At 39.9% G+C, this 19,339-nt stretch overlaps 1 protein-coding gene across 1 annotated transcript in view; it reads right to left on the bottom strand.

Annotated features, from left to right (window-relative positions):
- CBLB (Cbl proto-oncogene B) overlaps window positions 1-18,659 on the bottom strand; it is a gene marked incomplete at its 5' end in the record, with an annotated part of 127,178 nt that extends 108,519 nt beyond the window's left edge. The window contains 3 exons of the mRNA XM_082011107.1: window positions 7,917-8,167; window positions 17,212-17,370; window positions 18,513-18,659. Of these exons, the coding sequence (XP_081867233.1) occupies window positions 7,917-8,167; window positions 17,212-17,370; window positions 18,513-18,659 (557 nt within the window). The remainder of the gene's footprint in view (window positions 1-7,916; window positions 8,168-17,211; window positions 17,371-18,512) is intronic.
- Between the last annotated feature and the right edge of the window lie 680 nt (window positions 18,660-19,339).

Here is a 19,339-nt window from a genome sequence, read left to right on the forward strand (position 1 = left end):
ATGTTCTTTAAGAAAGAAAGAAAGAAGCCAACATACTAATCTTACCAGTAGCAAAACTGCTCTGCGCGGACAGCAGCAAACCTACTTTTTGAACTAGTAAACCTTGTTCCTTCAACATCAATTAATAATATTAAAGCTTCACCTCACTCTAGAGCATGCATAGTATTATTGGATAAGCTGTAAAGACAAAGTTAACTTGAGAATGTGCAGCCACCGATAAAACCCGAACCATAGAAGGTACTCTGAATGCAACTTACTAAATAACTATGCTAAGTCTTTTGTGCTTTAAGATGACTAAAGTAAATTCACTTAATATTGAAGCAAAAAGAAGAGAATAGGATGAAGAGAAGCTTATGTATGTCAAATGATTACAAAATATTTTAAAAAAATCATTAAATTATCAAAGTACTCTCTCTTTCTTGCACTTTACATATCAAGGAATGGAACTAGTATTTCCATCCATTATCATCTCCATCAACATCTCATTCTGTCTCTTTTGTTCTGAACTCAGTTAAACTTCAACTGTGTTAATCAAAACGTGTAATTTCACCCCTTTTCAGATGCAGGTTATTTCCTACTTTGTATAAGTTAATGAAACTTTCTTTACTATAGGCTTAGATACATAGCAAGCATGTCTTCTAGCCTGATTTTTGATCAAGCATTCTTTGGATAAAAGGATTATCACTTCAGCATGTCTGTTTTTATAAACTGGCTTTACTTTACTTTCATCAAAGACAAGCAAAAGAGCTTCTATTAACTAAACAGCAAGTGTACCACTTGAAAGTTATTACTCTTAACTTTCTTTTCATTTCTCTATAGAGTAAAAGCAGATTTTTATTCTTTCATGTTTCTAATTTTTAATGAAAAACGACACCACAGAACATTAGGGAAAGGAAACCATTTATTTTTATAACCTGAAATTAAAGTTAGATATGCTTATATATTTAGTCATACATTCCATAAAAATGGACACGTTTTTCTATAAGCTTTCTCTGTGCTGCTTCTTGCACGGTAACTAGATGCCATCACAAGGCTAGTGTTGAGGCACCATGAAACAAATACCTAATTGCTGAATATAGAATACTTCTGACAGAGAAGCAAAGACCAAATTTTCTAATAATCAACCACACACTGAAAAGTGAACGATGAAAGATCCTTTCAGGTTCATTACAGGAACCTTACTTTCTACACAGTAAATTCAGGAGTCAGTGCTGTCTGTTCTTCAAGAAGATCTAAGGTTGCTATCTTGATATGATGAGCTGGGCTTTATCACACCTAAGAAGATAGCTCTATTTATAGTTGGCAACCATGGCCTGCCTCCACAAGCACAGCCATTCCCTGTAGAGACCATGCAGACAAGTATGGTGAAGGGGTGTGAGAAATTGAGCTGTTCCAAAGCAGAAACGTGTACTAGTATCATCAATGCCAAATCAGGTAGAATACTTCCAGACCTCTCTGACCAAGAGAAAAAAAAGCTTGTTTTCAGAAAAGCACCTGTTATTCCTAGCCCATTTTGTCATTCTATATTGCCTTCTGAAGCTGAAGCGGAACAATGCAGAATACTATGTCAGCATAGACATTGCATCAGTCTCAGTGTATAATCCTAGTAGTAGAACTGTTACTAGCTTTCTTACTAAGGAAATTAACATACAATACATGTAAAGTCTTGAGGACTGCTTCCCCATAACCTAATGCTTTTTGAGAGCATTCGCACCTGCACAAAGTGGGTATAAATGTTATAGCTTCTTAATTTGGCGACATTATCATATACACTTTTCACAAGTATAAATGATTATACAAAGTGCAACAAGGAAGAGATCAGACTGTATACACCCCCTCACAACCAGCTGAACTCTGCTTAGATGTGACTGTCAACACCACATTACTTGTAAGAAAGTATTTGAAAGAGACCTTACACTAACACAGAAAATGCTGCCTCATTTTATAAGAGTAAAAAGTAAAAGACAAAGAGCACATATTACCCCTCTTCTGCCCAACTAGATGTGAATCAAGGATCTAAACCAATCATAAGAATTTACAACCGGTTATTTTTTCTTTTGGGATCTTCTGTGGTTTTAAAATCCTTGTCTTCCTCTGCAATCTGAATAAATAGTTGCCTTTAAGTTATTTTGGTACTAATACCCCCTTTGTTCTCATTTCATAATACCCTCCCCCAAGTCATGAATATGATCAAAAGCATCTAAAAATTTAAATATTGCCTTACAACTGCAGTCACACAGCCTGTTTGCATTTATATTGAGAACAAGCTGTGATAACACTCCCCTACCATTTGTAACCTCCACATGTTCTCACCTGCCCTCTGCAACAAGAGTCTCTTTGTCTGAAAGGTGTGTTTGTGTAACATACCTTGTTTAATTTAGACTAGAACCAAATATAGCAAATGGCTTGTGCTTCACAAAATTTGCACTAAAGCTCAATTACTTAAGTGTTTCAGGTACACCAAAGGATTTCTTAAAGCTGGTTTGGTTCACATCTGGTCTTACATCACATCTAAGTAACATCTTAGGGATTAAGTAACAGGGAGGGGAGAAGAGGGTGCAAATTCTCACCATAACATAAAAGCTTCAAAAAAAAAAAAAAACCCACACAGCCAAAAACCCACCTCATTGCATTTCTTTCTCTTATGCAAGCCCATCCAATTAGTCATACACTCTCTTTTCCTTAGAAGAAGCATCTTTATTAGAGGTTATTTATTGTAGCCAAGTTCCATTCCCAATTACCATATTATAGGTTATACATTGAAAGTGTCCTGTTTTTTCCTAGGGACAGCACAGGAGTTCAAGCTATGAGTCAACACTCCAGAAGCCTTTCAAGCAGAGTATGGCAACTTCTTTTTCTAAAAACCTAGTGAAGGAAGCATCTAAAAACACAGGTAAATAAATACAAGAGAGGAAAGGACAAATACTAGTTATTTTGCCTCAACTTCAGCAAGATTAGAATAAAGCAGTCAATACATTTGATCCCTGAAACATATTGACATAGCTTAAGCATAGAAGTTTACAGATCATGTATTGATCTGTACAGATTATTGGTATCTGTAGCCTACCTGTTCAACTCAGAATTTAGTGAACACCGAAAACTACATAATATCCTTGGAAAACAGGACAAATCACAGGATTCTAAGGAGCTGGTAACTTTCATCACAAGATCACAATCCAATCCACTTTCGTGAAGGTTGCCACCTTTACTATCCAAAAAATTACTGAGTTACCTATATGACATTAATCAATAGCCAAAACTCCCTCTATGAAAAGAGCCGTTAACATCCTCTTCTGAATCTGTACATTCTGCATGTCAAACAAGAAAACCACCAGCCAAAACAATCTTAACTCGTCGAAACAGAATCATCCTGAATTAAAAATATACCCTTCCTGACTCTTCTCTCCTCTGTCTGGAAACAAAAACAAGTTACAAGGCTAGCTAAGTTATAAACTTCCTAACTTCCTGTAAACAAAACAGCAAGTTTGTGGTATGAGATGAGGTAATTCAAAGTAGTAGGTAAGCTACCTCACTCACCACAGGACAGAAGTACACAAATGGCTGTTATTGCATTGCAGCTGACATAACTGAGAAGTTGATCCACATGCTTACCTGTGTAACTTCTTATCAAGCCCATATTTCTCAAATAAGGAGGGAACAGGCTAGAAATTTCAGCAGTGGAAAGGTCTTTACCAAGAATGAGGTGTACTTTGATGTGTGAGTTCAGGGACTTGATTCAAGAACCTTAACTGATCTCAGTTGTCAACACAGACTAAAGGAAGGGAAATGGAATACTTCATAAATTCACTAACCAACATGAACAGTAACAAAGGAGAACCTGATCTATCATGTGAACCACAGGTGTAAGATCTCCTTAGGAGACTTAGAGAGTATAAGAATTCTGCACTAACAAAATAGTTAAGCAAGCTGTAAAATCTAGAAGCATGCAATTTGAACCAAGACATTAAATGTGCAAGAGAATTCAGCGAGACTTTCTGTACAGGAACAGGAGTGGTTTTGAGATCATCTTGAAGGACTTCCTTGACTTTTCCCTACATGCACACCTTTTCTACAGCGACCCCAAACCTCAGCTCTTCTGCTCTTGCCATCTTCATCTGTACACTACTTACTTAAGAAATATCCATCTTTCATCTTATCTTCCACTTCCACAATGTCGCTTAAAATTAAGTAGCCAAATAATTTTGGCTGAACTAAGCAGCATTTAAGAGATTATTAAAAATAAGTATACAGCCTGGTTTTATACTTTTCCTCTTCTCCTCATATAAACAGTATATATAGCAGAAGGCAGGCAATATTAAAACAGACAACAAACAATTTCCGTCTCAAGACATATCCTTCCACGGATGTGACTTACAAATAAGCACAGGAAAGCTTACACTTGTCTTCATTACTAAGAAATGGTTGTGTTAGCCATGAAGACCATGTCCAGCATCTTCAATGAATGCAAATGTAATCTCCCTGTTGCCACTTTATTCCTCCTCTATTCTTATTCTTGTAACTTACATGCTTGATTTCTATACCTGGCTAACATATTTGTCTGAAAAAACTGACAGCCTACAAAGTGTTGGGTTTTTTTCCTGGATGCATAATTCTGGAATGCAGCAAGACAAAGGAGGTTTGGGCTTCATGGAAATGATGCCTCCCAGCTTTATTCTCCTTTCCAATAAACAAAGGGAAGAAAGAAAAAAAACAGAAACAAAAAAGCACACACAAAAAACACCCAACCCAGACCCTCAAAGACACAGAATGCCTTTTAAGCAGTGGGGATACCTGAACCACAGACAGGTATTATTGGTACCTGAACCAGTAATTTTAGTAAGCCTGTGTTAATAACCTTTAAAAAGTAAAATCTGTGACAAAAAAAAAATCTTTAAATTATTTCATACAGAGAAAAATTTCTGTGCAGCCTGTATCTAGTACAGTTTACAGAATTTATTGAACCTCATCTCTTACTTCATTAAGCAAGTAGACTGAGAGGACATAATTTTATACTAGACACCATACCAAGAAGGTAAACACAGTTCATATATAGTAAACACACTTGTAAGCCATACTTTCTCTGCTTAGCAAGACTCATGCCACAGAGTACAGAATGACAGCACTACCTACTCTTAAATGGATATCATAGGTTTGACATGCAACACAGGATAGAAGCGCAACACCATCACAATGTAAGCTTTTGTTTTAGCCATCTGTACATAATCTGACTGGCACACTATCTTGTTTCACCCACAGGATCTTTGAGAACTAAAATTCATGACAAATTCTTCACAACAGAGTAATTTTGGTGTCATCAGGCAAATAACATCACATGTATATTGCCATTTGTTCCTAAATGTACTATCACTATAAAAGTTAAAAGATTATTCAATAACCCTAATAGGTTAAAAGTATACCAATCAGTTGTATATACAGAATGCTTCCAAATGCAGCCAGTTTCTCTTCTTCATTACAAACTTTCATCCAGAAACCAGAGAGACACTAACAGAAAACAAAACAGAAATTTAAGATTGAAAACCACAAAAACTCAGGTGTCAACATGAGAGGCTTTTGGCCTGCTTTTTTTTTTTTTTAATTGACTACACTTCGATTTGACAGTCATTTTAGAAACATCTTCAAAAACACTTATATAAATGATCACTCCTACATTTGCATTACAACATTAACAAATAACGTATTTAGGCTAATGCAGGTGTATTTGGAAGCAAAGAAGCTAAAAACAGTAACAACTTCTACTAACTTACCAAGAGTTAATATGATTAAGTATGTTGAAGCACTGCAGAGCAAACAGGTACCTAGTCATAGGGCTTAGCAAACAAGTATGCCTTCATACCGCCATTCAACTTTAAACTAGGACACGCATACAGATAAAAATCACCAGTACATGAAAGACGGTGCACTGAAGTCACAAAGACATAGACTTTAATGGCATGAGGCATGAACTGCTAGAACAATGCTTACACTATCTTGTTTTTGTTTTGTTTAAGCATTCTGACATACACAGTTTGCATAGGAAAGACAACTAACAATTTTAGCACAGGAGAAACATTCCTATTGTACTCCTTTCATCAAGCTTCAAACTCCACCAATGAGGCAAAATAATGTAGTTGTCACCTTCTGCAATACAAATTCAGAGAGCCTGAAGTAGTTACTGTGATTCAGTGCACTTCACTACGGTGTTGTGTTTTAAAACCCCTCCTTTCCCATCATCTGACAAGAATGGCCCAAATAAATGACAGTAAATATGCTCACTGCACCTTCTTCAAAAAGTGTTTGCTTCACAAAAGACACCCTTTTAACACCACTGTTACACTTATGCAGGAAAAGAAGTGGGTAATTGGAAAGCAGAAAGCAACCCTGGCAACTATTAAGACACCGTTTGAATGACTGTACAGAGCATATAGCAGACTTTGAAAAAGTGACACTGAAACTGGCTTTAATTTTTTGCTAACTCTAAGTAAAACCATAAGTAAATCTGGATTTCATACAACATAGGGAAGTCAAAATAAAACCTGTTTACATAATGCAACCATTTATGTCAAGTTTCCCTTACTATAAAAAGTTCTTATTTCCTTTGTAACACAATGACTTCTGTACATACAACAAATGGGATATTAAAAAAAAAGAACCCATAGGCTCAGTGCTGGGCAAGTCTTCCAGGGGTTCTGGTAAGAACGCATCTACAGTGAAAACATTCCTTTACATACTCATGAATTCAAACACAAAAAACATTCATCAAACTCTTTACTCATCACTGAAGCAGTTCAAACTGTGTCTTTTGCTCCTCTTAGGCAAATGGCTCCAAGTGTATTCACAATTGGACAATCTGTACATACTTTAAAAAAAAAAAAATCCTTAGATGTTAAGCAAGCTTCAGACTCCCTATCAAGCACAGGAGACCACCACAGTATACTGAATAGCTATAATCATTGCTAAAGATCCGGAAGGAACATATGTATAAATCAAACATAACAGCAGTGACATTTACAAGAATGTAGACACTTCACTGCTCTACCAACACATTCACCAGCTGTAAAACTATACTGCAACCCTGCCTCTGAGCTCAGGTGCAGACAGAATGGCAGGGATTCAATTCTCCATTCACTTACTCTCAATCTCGCATTCCCCACTATGTCCTTTAAAAAGGGCAGACTCTGGAAAGAGCATCATATCTTTCATCTGTATAGATTTAAAGATATACCACACATGACAGAGTCCAACTGCCACAACACTGCTGTACCCCTTCCCAAAACAAAACCGTAAATTTTGCACAGAGTTCTTGAGATATTTTTAAAATATTGGGTAATAAAATACTAAAAACCTCTTCACTCACCACCAAGAGTACACATAAAGTAGACATTAACCCCTGTTATTAAAATTGAACCACTGCAAATCAGGAATCTATCAGGTTTCTGAAAAGGCTTCCCAGCACCAAACTAACATTATCATAACCTTATGCTAACATCACACAATATCTCAAAAACGTGACCATTGTTTTGCTCCATTGCATCACTTGTGAAAGCTCTAAGTCCATCATGGCTCCCACAGTTTTAAGAACTGGGGTAGGGAGGTCAAACTCAATCCAAGTAACAGTCACTCTCTGACAGAGGAAAAGCTACATATTGTAAGGCCCTGTGAACAAGTAATTACAATGAAATGAATGTTTTATGAAGGAAATGCACTTGGTTTTAAAGGTCACAAAGTGACAGATAAGAGCACATAGTGGAACAAATCCAGAAAATTACTGATTGACCTGCAGGGTCAATGAATCCAAACAATAAATATTTCTGCTCTTTAAATAATTAAAAATGTCAAAACACAATAGCTGCAGACAAACATTGTTAAGAATGCAGACAGGTCAGACAATCTACTTCATATTTAAATATTTCACTTACCGGTCCTGTGACTGCTCCTCATACATTCTTTCCTTTCCTTCTTTGAAGAGCCTTATAGCCCGTTTTGACTTTTTCATGAGACTGTCAATGTAGATTTTAAAATATTCATTCTCACTGAGCTGTGCAAGTTTCTGGTTGTCATCGTATTTGCTCAGTATAAGTCGCAAATGTTGATAAGTGTCAGGTAAAATGTCAAGTATGTAAGGTGGGCTGTTTTTGAGTTGAAGCTTTGGGTTTTGGCACAATCTTACCTATAAGCAAAAACAAAGAGAATGTAAAACACAAGAAATAGGCTGGGGCAAAAAATGATCTGACATCTTAAAATTAATAGCTGTAACCATACTTCGCTAACCTCTAGGCACAAAGAATTAAATCTTACTTCATTTATATTCCATGAAACCCCAACATAGTCTCTAGTGTCAAAGGACATAAAATTTGACTTAATCCCATCACATCTATGAAAAGCAAACAAGCTTACTTACATAGTTTGGGGTTTTGCTTTTAAAGTCAGAATGTCTTTGCCTGCTTAATACATGCTAAGGAGTGTATTATCAAAACACAATATGTAACTAATGCCAAGAGCAGATTTTGTACAGATCTGTTTGCTGCAGGTTAACTTCCTATGGATGTTTAAATGTCTACTAAGAACTGACCCTATAAATTACCTTTTCATCTGCTGGCGCTCTCTTTTCTGTATTCAACAGTATAACCTCTTAGAACTTATAGGAATTAAAAGTTTGAGGGTTCTACATATATGAAAATGGTCCGAATGTTGCCAGTAGTGCAAAAGCTATTAGCTACAACAGACAGAAATTAAGTCGCTCTCAGACAGATACCGCAAACCAGGAAACAAACATTATAAACTCGGTGTTTTCCAGTTCATGGTCATAACCGAAGATAACATCTGAATGGACCTGGAATCATCACGCTCCTAAACAGCACAAAAGTTAATTGAATAATATGTAATTACTTAAAAGAATGAGCTTCAGATGAATTGAACACCTTTATTTGAATCTAGGCTCCACTAGAAATGTTTCTGGAAGAAGGTGGTACTGGTTTGTTTCCTGAACTTACAGAAGGTTATCTCCTAGCTACCTAAATTTTCTGGTATTTTGTTCTGTAAGTTCTGTACTAGAAAGTGAAAGGGATCAAAACTAGCGGGTAGTTTTTGAGTGCTATTGCATTGAGCTATCCATGCTCAGCTAAAACACTGCAGAGAAACATATTCTAGACATGTGTGTGCAGCTGTACATATGCAAATACTTACGAAAAAATTAAGTCCATGTGGTATAAAAGTTTTATAGGTACCATTTGGATATTGCCACATTATATATTAGTGACTTCGACATTCTTTTGAGGTAACTAACAAGGCTGTAAAAACATCTTAATACTCCTGAAAGCAGACTCCTATTTTTACTAATGAATCAACTTCAGAAAAGTGCAGTCTTGAGCATTTCCAGGGAGGAACAAACTTGCATCCTCTAACATTCACCTCTCTAAACTCAAAGCTATATTGCTATTGCTGACCTCTCCTTCAATTTCTAGATCTACACCATTAAGAAATCCACTGCCTTAAGACTGTTGCCACCAACAGACCTTCATACACCACAAACAGAAAAGCAAATGCATTAGTTGTTTTTTCCCTCTGAAACATACACACAAAAACACACCGGGCAATTAAGATTTGGGTAACCGAGGTCATAGTTAGAAAAGTGGAGGTAGAAGAGTGGACAAAAGTCCAGCACTAACAATTTTTAAAAAAAGAAGTCTAGCACCATTAGAATAGTGTGACCTCATAACTGCTACAGAAACATTAGCACCATTCAAAAGCAGCATTTAAAACATGGCATTTAGAATAGCTCCCCTCGTTTCACTGATTCATTGTTACTTCAGTAATTTCTATTGTTCTTTCACCTACTAGACCAAGTAATGGATCAGGAACCCTTCTGATGTGTTGTAGAACAGAAAGGCCTTCCCACAGAGAAATTTACAATTTTCCTACTACGGAAACAAAAAGTCAGCCGGTGGATGCAGGCAAATATGAGTACATGAGCACAACACCATTCACCATACTAAAGAGTGGTTCAGGGCATCAGCAGTTAAGTATTTCTAGATACAAAATGCAAAGAAAAGTTTCAAGGCAAGCTCTAAAATTATGTAGTGGCTTATAAAGGAATTCCTTCTAAATTGAGGAAGAAGCTGGAAGCAAACAAATAAAAAGCAAAGCATAGAGATATTTGGTCATCTCTTCATCAGGTAATGAAGCCTGGAACTGCAATCCACAACTGCAAGAACAAGACTGCAAGAGACTTTGCAACTGATAATAACTTGTTTATATTTCATGTGATAAAGAGAAGGTTATCAGGATAAAGGACAACAAAGTGTCCACCTTGTGGGTCAGGAGATACCTGCAGCAGCATTCTCAAAGAATTAAGGTTGGTTATGATGGCATTCTTTCAAGGTCAGAAAAGCAAAGCTGAACTTACTGATACACAAAATACCAACTGGACGAGAGTTTTAGGTGAATGAATGGATTGATGCAGAAGGTTTTATTTGTGAATCACATCTCAATCCGAAAGATTCAGGCACAACTTTTAAACAGCAGTTCAAGTAAAGGAGTTGTCTAAGTGAAGGCAGGATGATGGCACCATCCCAGAAGATCAAGAAAGGAACAAGAGAGACTTATGATGGAGATTAAACATTTTCTTTTAGTCACACTGAAGTTAAGATGACAGCTAGAGTTCTTTAAGGAGATTTCAGAAACATGAGCTAAGAATTTTACATGTGTAGACAGATCTGAAGATCATCCATGCAGAGACATACGTGAATTTATTTTTGTAGAAGAGTTAGAAGAACTGGAATCCCAAAGACAGAAGTGAAAATCTTTATGAAAAACAAACATTTTGCATCTGAACTTTTGTTCTCTGTGATTTCTGATTTAGTGAAAATTTGAAACAAGACTGACATTCTCCCAAAGCCAACTACAAGATTGCACAAATCAGTATCACTGATACCGATATACAACTTTCTGAAGCAACAAGCACAAGGGAAAAAAAAACAGCTGAAAAGGGGGAGATATTCAGGGGAAAAAAGTCATCAATGAGAGCAGACAAAGCAGAGAAGGCTGCAATCATTTTGAATTGCTTATTTATCCTAACTCATATCCCATGATCAAAGAATTCTCTTTATGAAGTCTATCTTATGCTTGTGCTTAGGCTGGTTGGTGTGTTTTCAACAGTCGGTCCATTCAAATATACAAAAAGTACATCCGGTTATAAAGAAGAATTAGTTTCTCTTTCAGATGTTCTAGACAGATGTTCTTCAGTCCAGTATCATTACATACAGTCATACACGCATCAAAACAGGATCCTGTGGTCATTGTGGTTTACAAGGCTTCACCTTCCGCTGAATTTGTAGAGATAAATACAGGACATTACTAGAATGTTCAACTCCAGAACAAGCCTTTAAGAAAGTCATACAAAAATTCTTCTACAGTACATTAGTTGTACACATTCTCATTGAAAAAATGCTAACATTTAGTTCAAGTCAGTGATCCGATGAAGGAGTACAAGGCTTTCTTCACTTTATAAAGTACACAAGGTTTCGGTACACAGGAAGTAAGTTTGTAAAGAGATGGCTGGTGAACCATATGGTTTCCAGAGTCAGGATGTCCTGACACGTACCACAGCAGTTCACAATTAAAAGTAAGCCATAAGAAATGACATCTGCTGACGCAAAAGATTTACCAATGCACCAGAAGTGGCACAAATACCTTTCTTCAAAAGAAAACAGAACTCAAAAGAAAACAAAACAAAAACAAAAAAACCCAAGCAAAAATAAAGACCTCCATATTGCACTTTACAAAGCAACCCTCACCAACACTTCAGGAGCGGACATGAATCATATCACTGTGTGATTTGTGTATTGTTACAACTGGAAGTAACCATGTATATATTTAGCAATTCAGTCCAAAAAATGAAAAGCAGCCAGTCAGCAAGTTTGTAAGAAATGTCTCTCTCATTGAGATAAACTGAGACAAAGCTAAGCTCCTTTCACCACCTCACTCAGGGTAAATCCAAGTATTTACTCCAGAATCACAAAACCAATAAAATGCAATTCTGATTGTGAAGAACTAAGGCATTATCCCAATCTGCCAGAAACAGATTTTGAAACCATTAGCTCCGGAACTTCCAGGCAAGCTTACTCCAGTACCTATGGAGAAAAAACCCAACCCCCTCTTTCATCCTCTCCCCCCTCCTCAAACAAACAAAAATACCGCTACTCCTAACATTTTTGAAGATGTTGGACATAAATTATAAGCTGTTATTTCACAGCATCTTCAGAGATGAGAGTAATGGATGCCTACTGTATTTAGACAATGACTTTCTTACCGCAAACTGTATCTTCTATGCACTTTTTAAAGCAAACAAAGTTGAAAGCCCTGGACTCATTTGACAAAAGAACTTTTGTTCAAGCAAAGTATAGCAGCCCTAACACAATCTGTTTAAATACCTAATGCTAGTCAAAGACAATACAAGGAAAGTAACACAGCTAAAACAGAGTAAGTACCTGATGAGTAGGACATCCGCTAAACACTTTTCAGCTGCAGTGAATGGACTAGAACAATCAGAGCACCAGTGCTCGCACACTTACAAAATTACACTTCAAAACCATATACTGAACTCTTATCTTCTGCCGTGCAAGTACCAAAAAAAAGTAAAACACTGATATAGTACAGACAGTGTAAAAGTAGCTTGCAGTAACATACCGTAACAATTCTCCTGAAAATCACAACACACAATGCTACCAACAATGAATTCGAAGAACTTAATCAGGGAGGGGCTAATCAGGAAAATGGATGAAATCTGAACGTTATGCTCCTTCATCATAAAGCCCCCTGCCAGAAATTACATTAAATTCGATGTATTTTATTTTCCTCAGAAGAAGGGTTCTTTCTGAAAGAAGCCTTCTTATAATCACCCAGTCTTTTCAGCTGAGAATACAGTAAGTGCTTGTTCAACAGCTACCACACTGCAACGGTGCTGTATGTTCACATACTGGAGGAATAAGCAATAACAATTCTGAGGCTACATATGCACAAGGAGAGCTGATTTTGGAGAGTCATTTATACTTTCTTCTGATTAGAAAAAGAGAAGGTTCCATTTCTCTGCTTAAACTTTTATTCTTTTTTGACAGTGTATGCAGGACATAAAGCTTCCTATCAACTTCGACCAGGTAATACATTGAAGAATACCATGGTTATGATTGATGATTGTCTTTTCTAGATCCTCTCTGGAACAATGACATTTAATTGACTTGGAAGGTTGCACATTAATGTAACAATTACAGAAAATGTTGCAATTAATAAGCAACACACAGTTTCAACTACTGTGCCCTGTATACTCACTTCGAGGCAGTTGAAAACTTGGATGCTGACAAATGTTAATTTAAAGAAAACCACACTACTAAGTTACACAGGTAATACAGCTTTTACTAAGTCAACAGTATGAGCTTTGGAGACACACTCTGATTTGCGTTTAGGTAATTATTAAATAGCAAATCAAATTGCCATCCCCATTTATACAGAGTCAAACAACTGGGTGGGCCATGACACAGTGTCCAAATAGTTTAGAAAATATTGTTAATCTTCACAGTAGAAAACGTAATTACTTTCAGGCCCAATGCATAAGAGTAGTGAAAGTGACTGAAAGTTGCTGAAATATTCCTGTTTTAAAAAATCCTGTTCAGAATGTGTCACAATTTTATCAGCTTGAAACCCACAATAGTAAAGTGTGCACAATAGTACTGCCAATTCTAAATAGCCTGAGCAGTAAATTATCTTAAATACTCCAATGTTTACATAATAAGCATACCCTCCCAAAGTTTTTCTCAAGACAACCGTTATCATCTAATAATAATAATAATAATAATACATGGCTCGTTTCTAGGTTTTCAAATCACTAGGTTTAGAATCTCAGGAGACAAAGAAATACCATGTAATTTATGCATAAAGGAAGACTTAAGAGTTATTTGTTAACAGTATTTTTTTTTATTTACAGGATATGAACTTTCTGAAATACGTATCGTGTTTACAGTAATTTCCTCCTAGAGGTTCAGAGATATATGGACAACTTGCTTATACAGTCTAGCACTGGAAAGCAGGACTAGCCTTCCAAACCATAAAAGGAGTATTATCCTTTGCATTGGAAAGGAATTGAACAAAATATTTTTGGTTCTTAATGGTAAAGCTACAGCTTACCCCTCAGAAAAGCAGCAGGGAAACTGGACATTGATGTTAACATCCGAGGCCCCTTTAATAATGCAGTTAGCACTGTAAATTCATATAAAAAAAGACGTACCAGTAAACCTCAAGAAGTACAGATCCCAGTGGATCAAGTATAAAAAGGAAGATGCAGATATAAGCTAGACAGACAGATAACAATTCACATTCACTGATTACTTAAAACAAGCCTTTTTTTTTTTTTTTTTTTTTTATTCCCTGCAAGGATGTTGCTTCCAGTAACTTTTACAAACAGGGCTCTAACCAGGAGCACTATCCCAACATTCTGTCCTGCTAAAGAACTCTTTCACAACCCTTGATTTTTTCAAGCTGGTAACAGAAGTTTGAAGAGAAGACACTTAAACAGAACTGCAACCTTCTGCCTATTTTAACAGCTGAAGCATCAGCCTATGAAAAACAAACACTACCATGAAATCTGAACAATTCAAAAGCATGACATACAACCAATTCTACAAAGAGAAGTTTGCATGGTATCTAAGTAGCCAGAACTTTTACACATACCATAAAACCACTCTCATAGTTCTTATAGAGTAGCAGTATTTGTAGTATTGGTTACTCCTGTAGTGTTGAAAACACATAATTCATACCAAAATTATCATCTGCCAAAGGAAGAAATTACAGAAAGAAATGAAGGAAAGGTAAAGAACGGCAATTTTAAGAAAGAAAGAAATGTATACCAGAAATTATTGAGCTCTGCCCCTACTTTTTAAGACTTCTCTTTTTTAATTCTTTGGTCAAGATAATAGCTTTGCTTTGTTTCCATTCTCCCCTTCCCTACCGTCTTTAGAATGGGAGAAAACTTTAGCTACCTCATTGCAGCAAAAAAGATTGTTATCACAGCTATTATAGTTAAAGAATAAGCAAGGATAATGACTGTTATTACAACAAGCAAATAGTCCTCAAAGTCACAGTCTTACCACGGGTGGCATCCCACCGACTTTGCAGAGCCCACCACTTTTGCAGAGCCCACCACTTTCACTAGGTATTAATTTGATCCGTGACCCACTACAGAAATCAGTTGTAGGACACACTCCAGAAACAGGATTTGAAACAACAGTTGATCGAGCAGGTTGCTATTTTTTATTTTAATCCCTGATTTTGATCTAGGCAGAGGAGAAAATGACCTTCCTGTGCCTACTGCCACATAAGGCTAAGAGACTTAAATTTGTTTGCCAACGTATTAAATTTGCTTAAACACATCCTCTCACTATAAGCACCAAATGCTAAAAACTCAAGCAGCAAGCTACAGCATTCTCACACTATGACATCATCCTGTCTGGTATACTTTAATATAATTTGGAAATAAAATTTGATTAAGTAAGAGCAGCTTAAAGAGGATACATTAAAGATCCAAATTGAGGACACTTACCCAGTAAAATGAAAAAGAAGGCACAGCGTAATGTCCAGCCTTTCCAGTGACTTCTACAGAACAGGCCTTACTGGCTGTTCTGATGCTTTGTTGTAATAGTGACAAATACAGTGAGCCTGTGAGCTGAGTAAAAGCAATCCAAAAGTCCAAGCAGTGGGGTTAAGATTTTCTGGTAACTATGAATATATAAACCAATCAGGGGACAACCTTATCATATAGATTTGTAAATGGCCTGACACAGGGGGAAATTAGGCCATACATTCCCCATGTAATTTCAGCAATGACAAACCAGATTCCTGGTTTCCAAGCCAAAAACTTCCTTCTACTGAAGAAGATTTCCTGCTTCCAAGTATGTATACTTGCAGTTCTTATTACAAAATGCTCCCCATTTAGAGCATCCTGATCATTAACAGGCAAATGTCAACAACGCCTTTGTGATAATAACCATTTCTATCAAGGCTGGTTTTTAAGTTTATGAACATCATCAGAAATTGTGGTGGAAATACAGATACTATTTTTGGAACATCAAAGAGAGCATACAAGGCCATGATCAAATACTTCAAAATTACCACTTATCAAGGCATATAATGTGAAATGATCTCCACCACATCAGTGTAACTACTTAGGAACTTTAAGAAATGTTAAACACCTGCATTTTACAAGAGCTACAGGCAAAGCAAACAGTTACACTAATTCATGAAGAATCACTGAGTTAAAAACTTGTAACTCTCTTGCCATACAGACCCCAGCCTAACAGGTAGCCTCACTCCCCAGCAGTTTCAAGAGGAAACTCTCAAGTATCACCTCATATGCAAACCAGCGCCTGCATCTCCTGAACTGTTACCCGTGTTATAATCAAACTGTTCCTAACATTGGTAAGGAAGTCTCCTAGCTAATCTGTTATCATACAAGCTGTCATTTTGTATAATGCTAAACAAAATGTATCAGGCTGGTGCAGAGAACTACAAGATCTAAAAAACTATGGTCAATCCCCCCCACTTCCTGAAAACCGAGTTTCAGTACAGTGTATTTCTAGTTTCAAAATGAAGAGTAGAAGTACTTAATCATTAAAATGCAGAACACACACTGAAAAGTTAGGCGTGCCATACTAATCTGTTTACTAAACTGACAAGAGTGACATCCCCCAGTCATTCCTAAAAGCACAAAACGTATCTGTGTTGCCATCACAAGCATGTCTCACAGGACAATTAAGCTTAACTAAAGTTTCATACTTCAGACGTCTTGTTTGCAGACTAACAACGTGATCCAACACGAAACACAGAGAATATGTGATTACAAGTCTAAGTTAAGCAGCTTTTCGTTAGGACAGCTCTTCAAGTTTGAGTCATTTTAAAGGATCTGAAAATAACAATAGCCAAAGGCAAACACACACATTTGTTTTCCCCTCCACAAACCAAGATTAAAAACAACATAGCCAGAGGCCATGGCGGGGAGGGGAGAAGACAAATGGTGCTTAAATAACCTAAAACATAAGTCCCCTGACTTCCCGAGGCACAGGCAGCACAGCAGTCAGAGCTGCAGGAAGAGGCTGTTTCCCCAAGCGTACCTACTTAAATAGCCTCATTCTTCACCGCGTGTATACACGATCGTACACAGACACTCACCACTTTGTCCATAAGCTTCCAGGTCTTCTCCACAGTCCTGCGGTCGGCAGCTGCCTGCTTGGGGGGGCCCACAGCATCCTGAATGGCATCAATGAAGCCCAGGATCCGTCCCTTGCGCGGGTTCCGGCCGTTGAGGGAGTTGGCCATCTGGGAGCCAAGCTGGCCGCAACGACAGAGAAACACAGACTCACAAGGTGCTGCGAAAACATCTTGCCATAAAACTCGCCGCAGCCGGTGAGGTAACGCTTACTTCTTCACAGGCAGGAAAGGGCAAGACCGGGGCATGTTTAGGAACAAGTTTAACTTTTCCCGACAAAAACAGCGTAAACCTACCTGGCCCGAGTTTACCCGGGCCGAAGCGATCCCGGATTTATTGTCAACACCAACAAGCGGGAGGGGGAACGCACCCGCGGCAGACCGAGGGCTCGGCCCACCCCACGCCGCTCCCCTGCCCCGCCGCCCAGGCGGCCGCGGACCCCACCGCACCGCCGGGCAGCGGGCACATCCCCCTCACCGGACAACAACAGCAGAAGACGCGCAGCGGCCGCGGCGGAGAAGAGGAGGAGGAGGAGGAGGGAGCAGGAAAGCAGCGAAGGCAGCAGGCAGGCAGAAACCCGCAAGCCACGCGAGCGCCCGGGCAGCGGGGGCAGTCAGGGACCTCGCTCGCGGCGCACGCATACGTACAGCTTAGCCCCGCGCGGCTCTGTGCCGCGGGCGACAGGAGCCGCCGCCAAAGCCAGGAGCAGGCGGGAAGGGCGGGGGGAGCCTCCTCAGCCCCCCGCGGCGGCCGCTGCCCCCGTCGTCAGCCCGGGGGCCGGGGGGGCGGCGGCGGAGCGGCGCGCAAGCGAAGCGCCTCGTCGGACGAGGCTCTCCTTCCTCCCTCTCTCCGGCGGCGGGATTCACGGCCCCGGGAGGCAGGCGGAGTGCATCCCGCGCAGCCGCCCGCGCCCCGTCCCGTCCGCCACACCGGAGGCGGCCGTTGACGATCGCCACGGGCGAGCGCGGCGCCGGCTCTGGGCACACGCCGGCCTCCCCGCAGGACTCTGCCCTGCGGCGCTGCTGCTGCTCCTCCTGCGGCTGCTGGTGGTGGCAGGCAGCCGCTGCCCCGCAAGGAAGCATGGAGAGCTACTGCCCCACCGCCCGCATCGCCCTGCCCGTACCACAGCCCAGCCTGCCCGGTGGGCGGGTATATGCGCGCGTGTGTGAAAGGAGAGAGAGGGGGGAGAGAGAGACAGAGAGGAGTCCTACAGGCACATGCAAGAGAGATAGAGATATATATATATATATATATGCACACGCACAGGTCTGTATGTGGCACCGCTCGCAGCCCCCGGCGGGCTATGGTCTCCCCTCACTGCTAGAAAGTGAAGCTGGCTCCCCGTCGGCGGCGGCCCCACTCCCGCCCCCTCCCCGCGGCGCTCTGGCGGCCGCTCCTCTCCTCGGTACATGCCCACCCCCCCTCCAGGTCAACACTCGGCCCCGCGCATGCGCCCCTAGAGGGGAGCGGGGGAGGACGGGCGGCAACGCTGAGAAACCAAGCCCCCTTCTCACAGGCGGGAGCCACTGCCTCGGAACAGCCAATCAGAGGGGGAAATTCTGTTTCCGTGACGTGCCCGCCAGTAAATGAGCGTGGAGCTGGGAACGGGGCGGGATTGCGGCTGGGAGAACGCTTCGGAGATGGGCAGGGGGCGGGATGGGGGGGGGGAGGCTGGCAGGTCTGAGAGTGATAGGAGAACTGACCAGTGGTTGAGCCCGGAGAGAAGAAGGCGGAGCTTCCGGTCCCTCCTCGTCATGCTTGCCCGCCTGCTTGGGGTTTGAGAGCGCAGTTTGAGGCCTCTCAGGGGCTGGGGAGGGTGAGTGGTGTCCGGCTTCGAGGACACTCTTAATTCGTCCCTGGCTGTAGGGTTGCTAGGGGTTAAAGGTATGGCTAGGGGCTATGGCAACGTGTCGCTCCCCCTCCCCTCTGGTGAAGTTGCTGTGCCCCTACCTGCTGGAGCGCTTGATGTGCCTTAAACATCAATAGTTAATTGATAGTATGCAAACCATATTGCTACCTTTTTGAGTGTTCTGCGTTTGCACTTCCCCCTTGGTGCGTTTGAGAGTTTGTTGGGGTTTTTTTTGTGGCCAC

The sequence above is a fragment of the Phaethon aethereus genome, assembly GCF_964289735.1.
Source record: "Phaethon aethereus genome assembly, chromosome: 1".
In the NCBI taxonomy this organism is placed as follows: Eukaryota; Metazoa; Chordata; class Aves; order Phaethontiformes; family Phaethontidae; genus Phaethon; species Phaethon aethereus.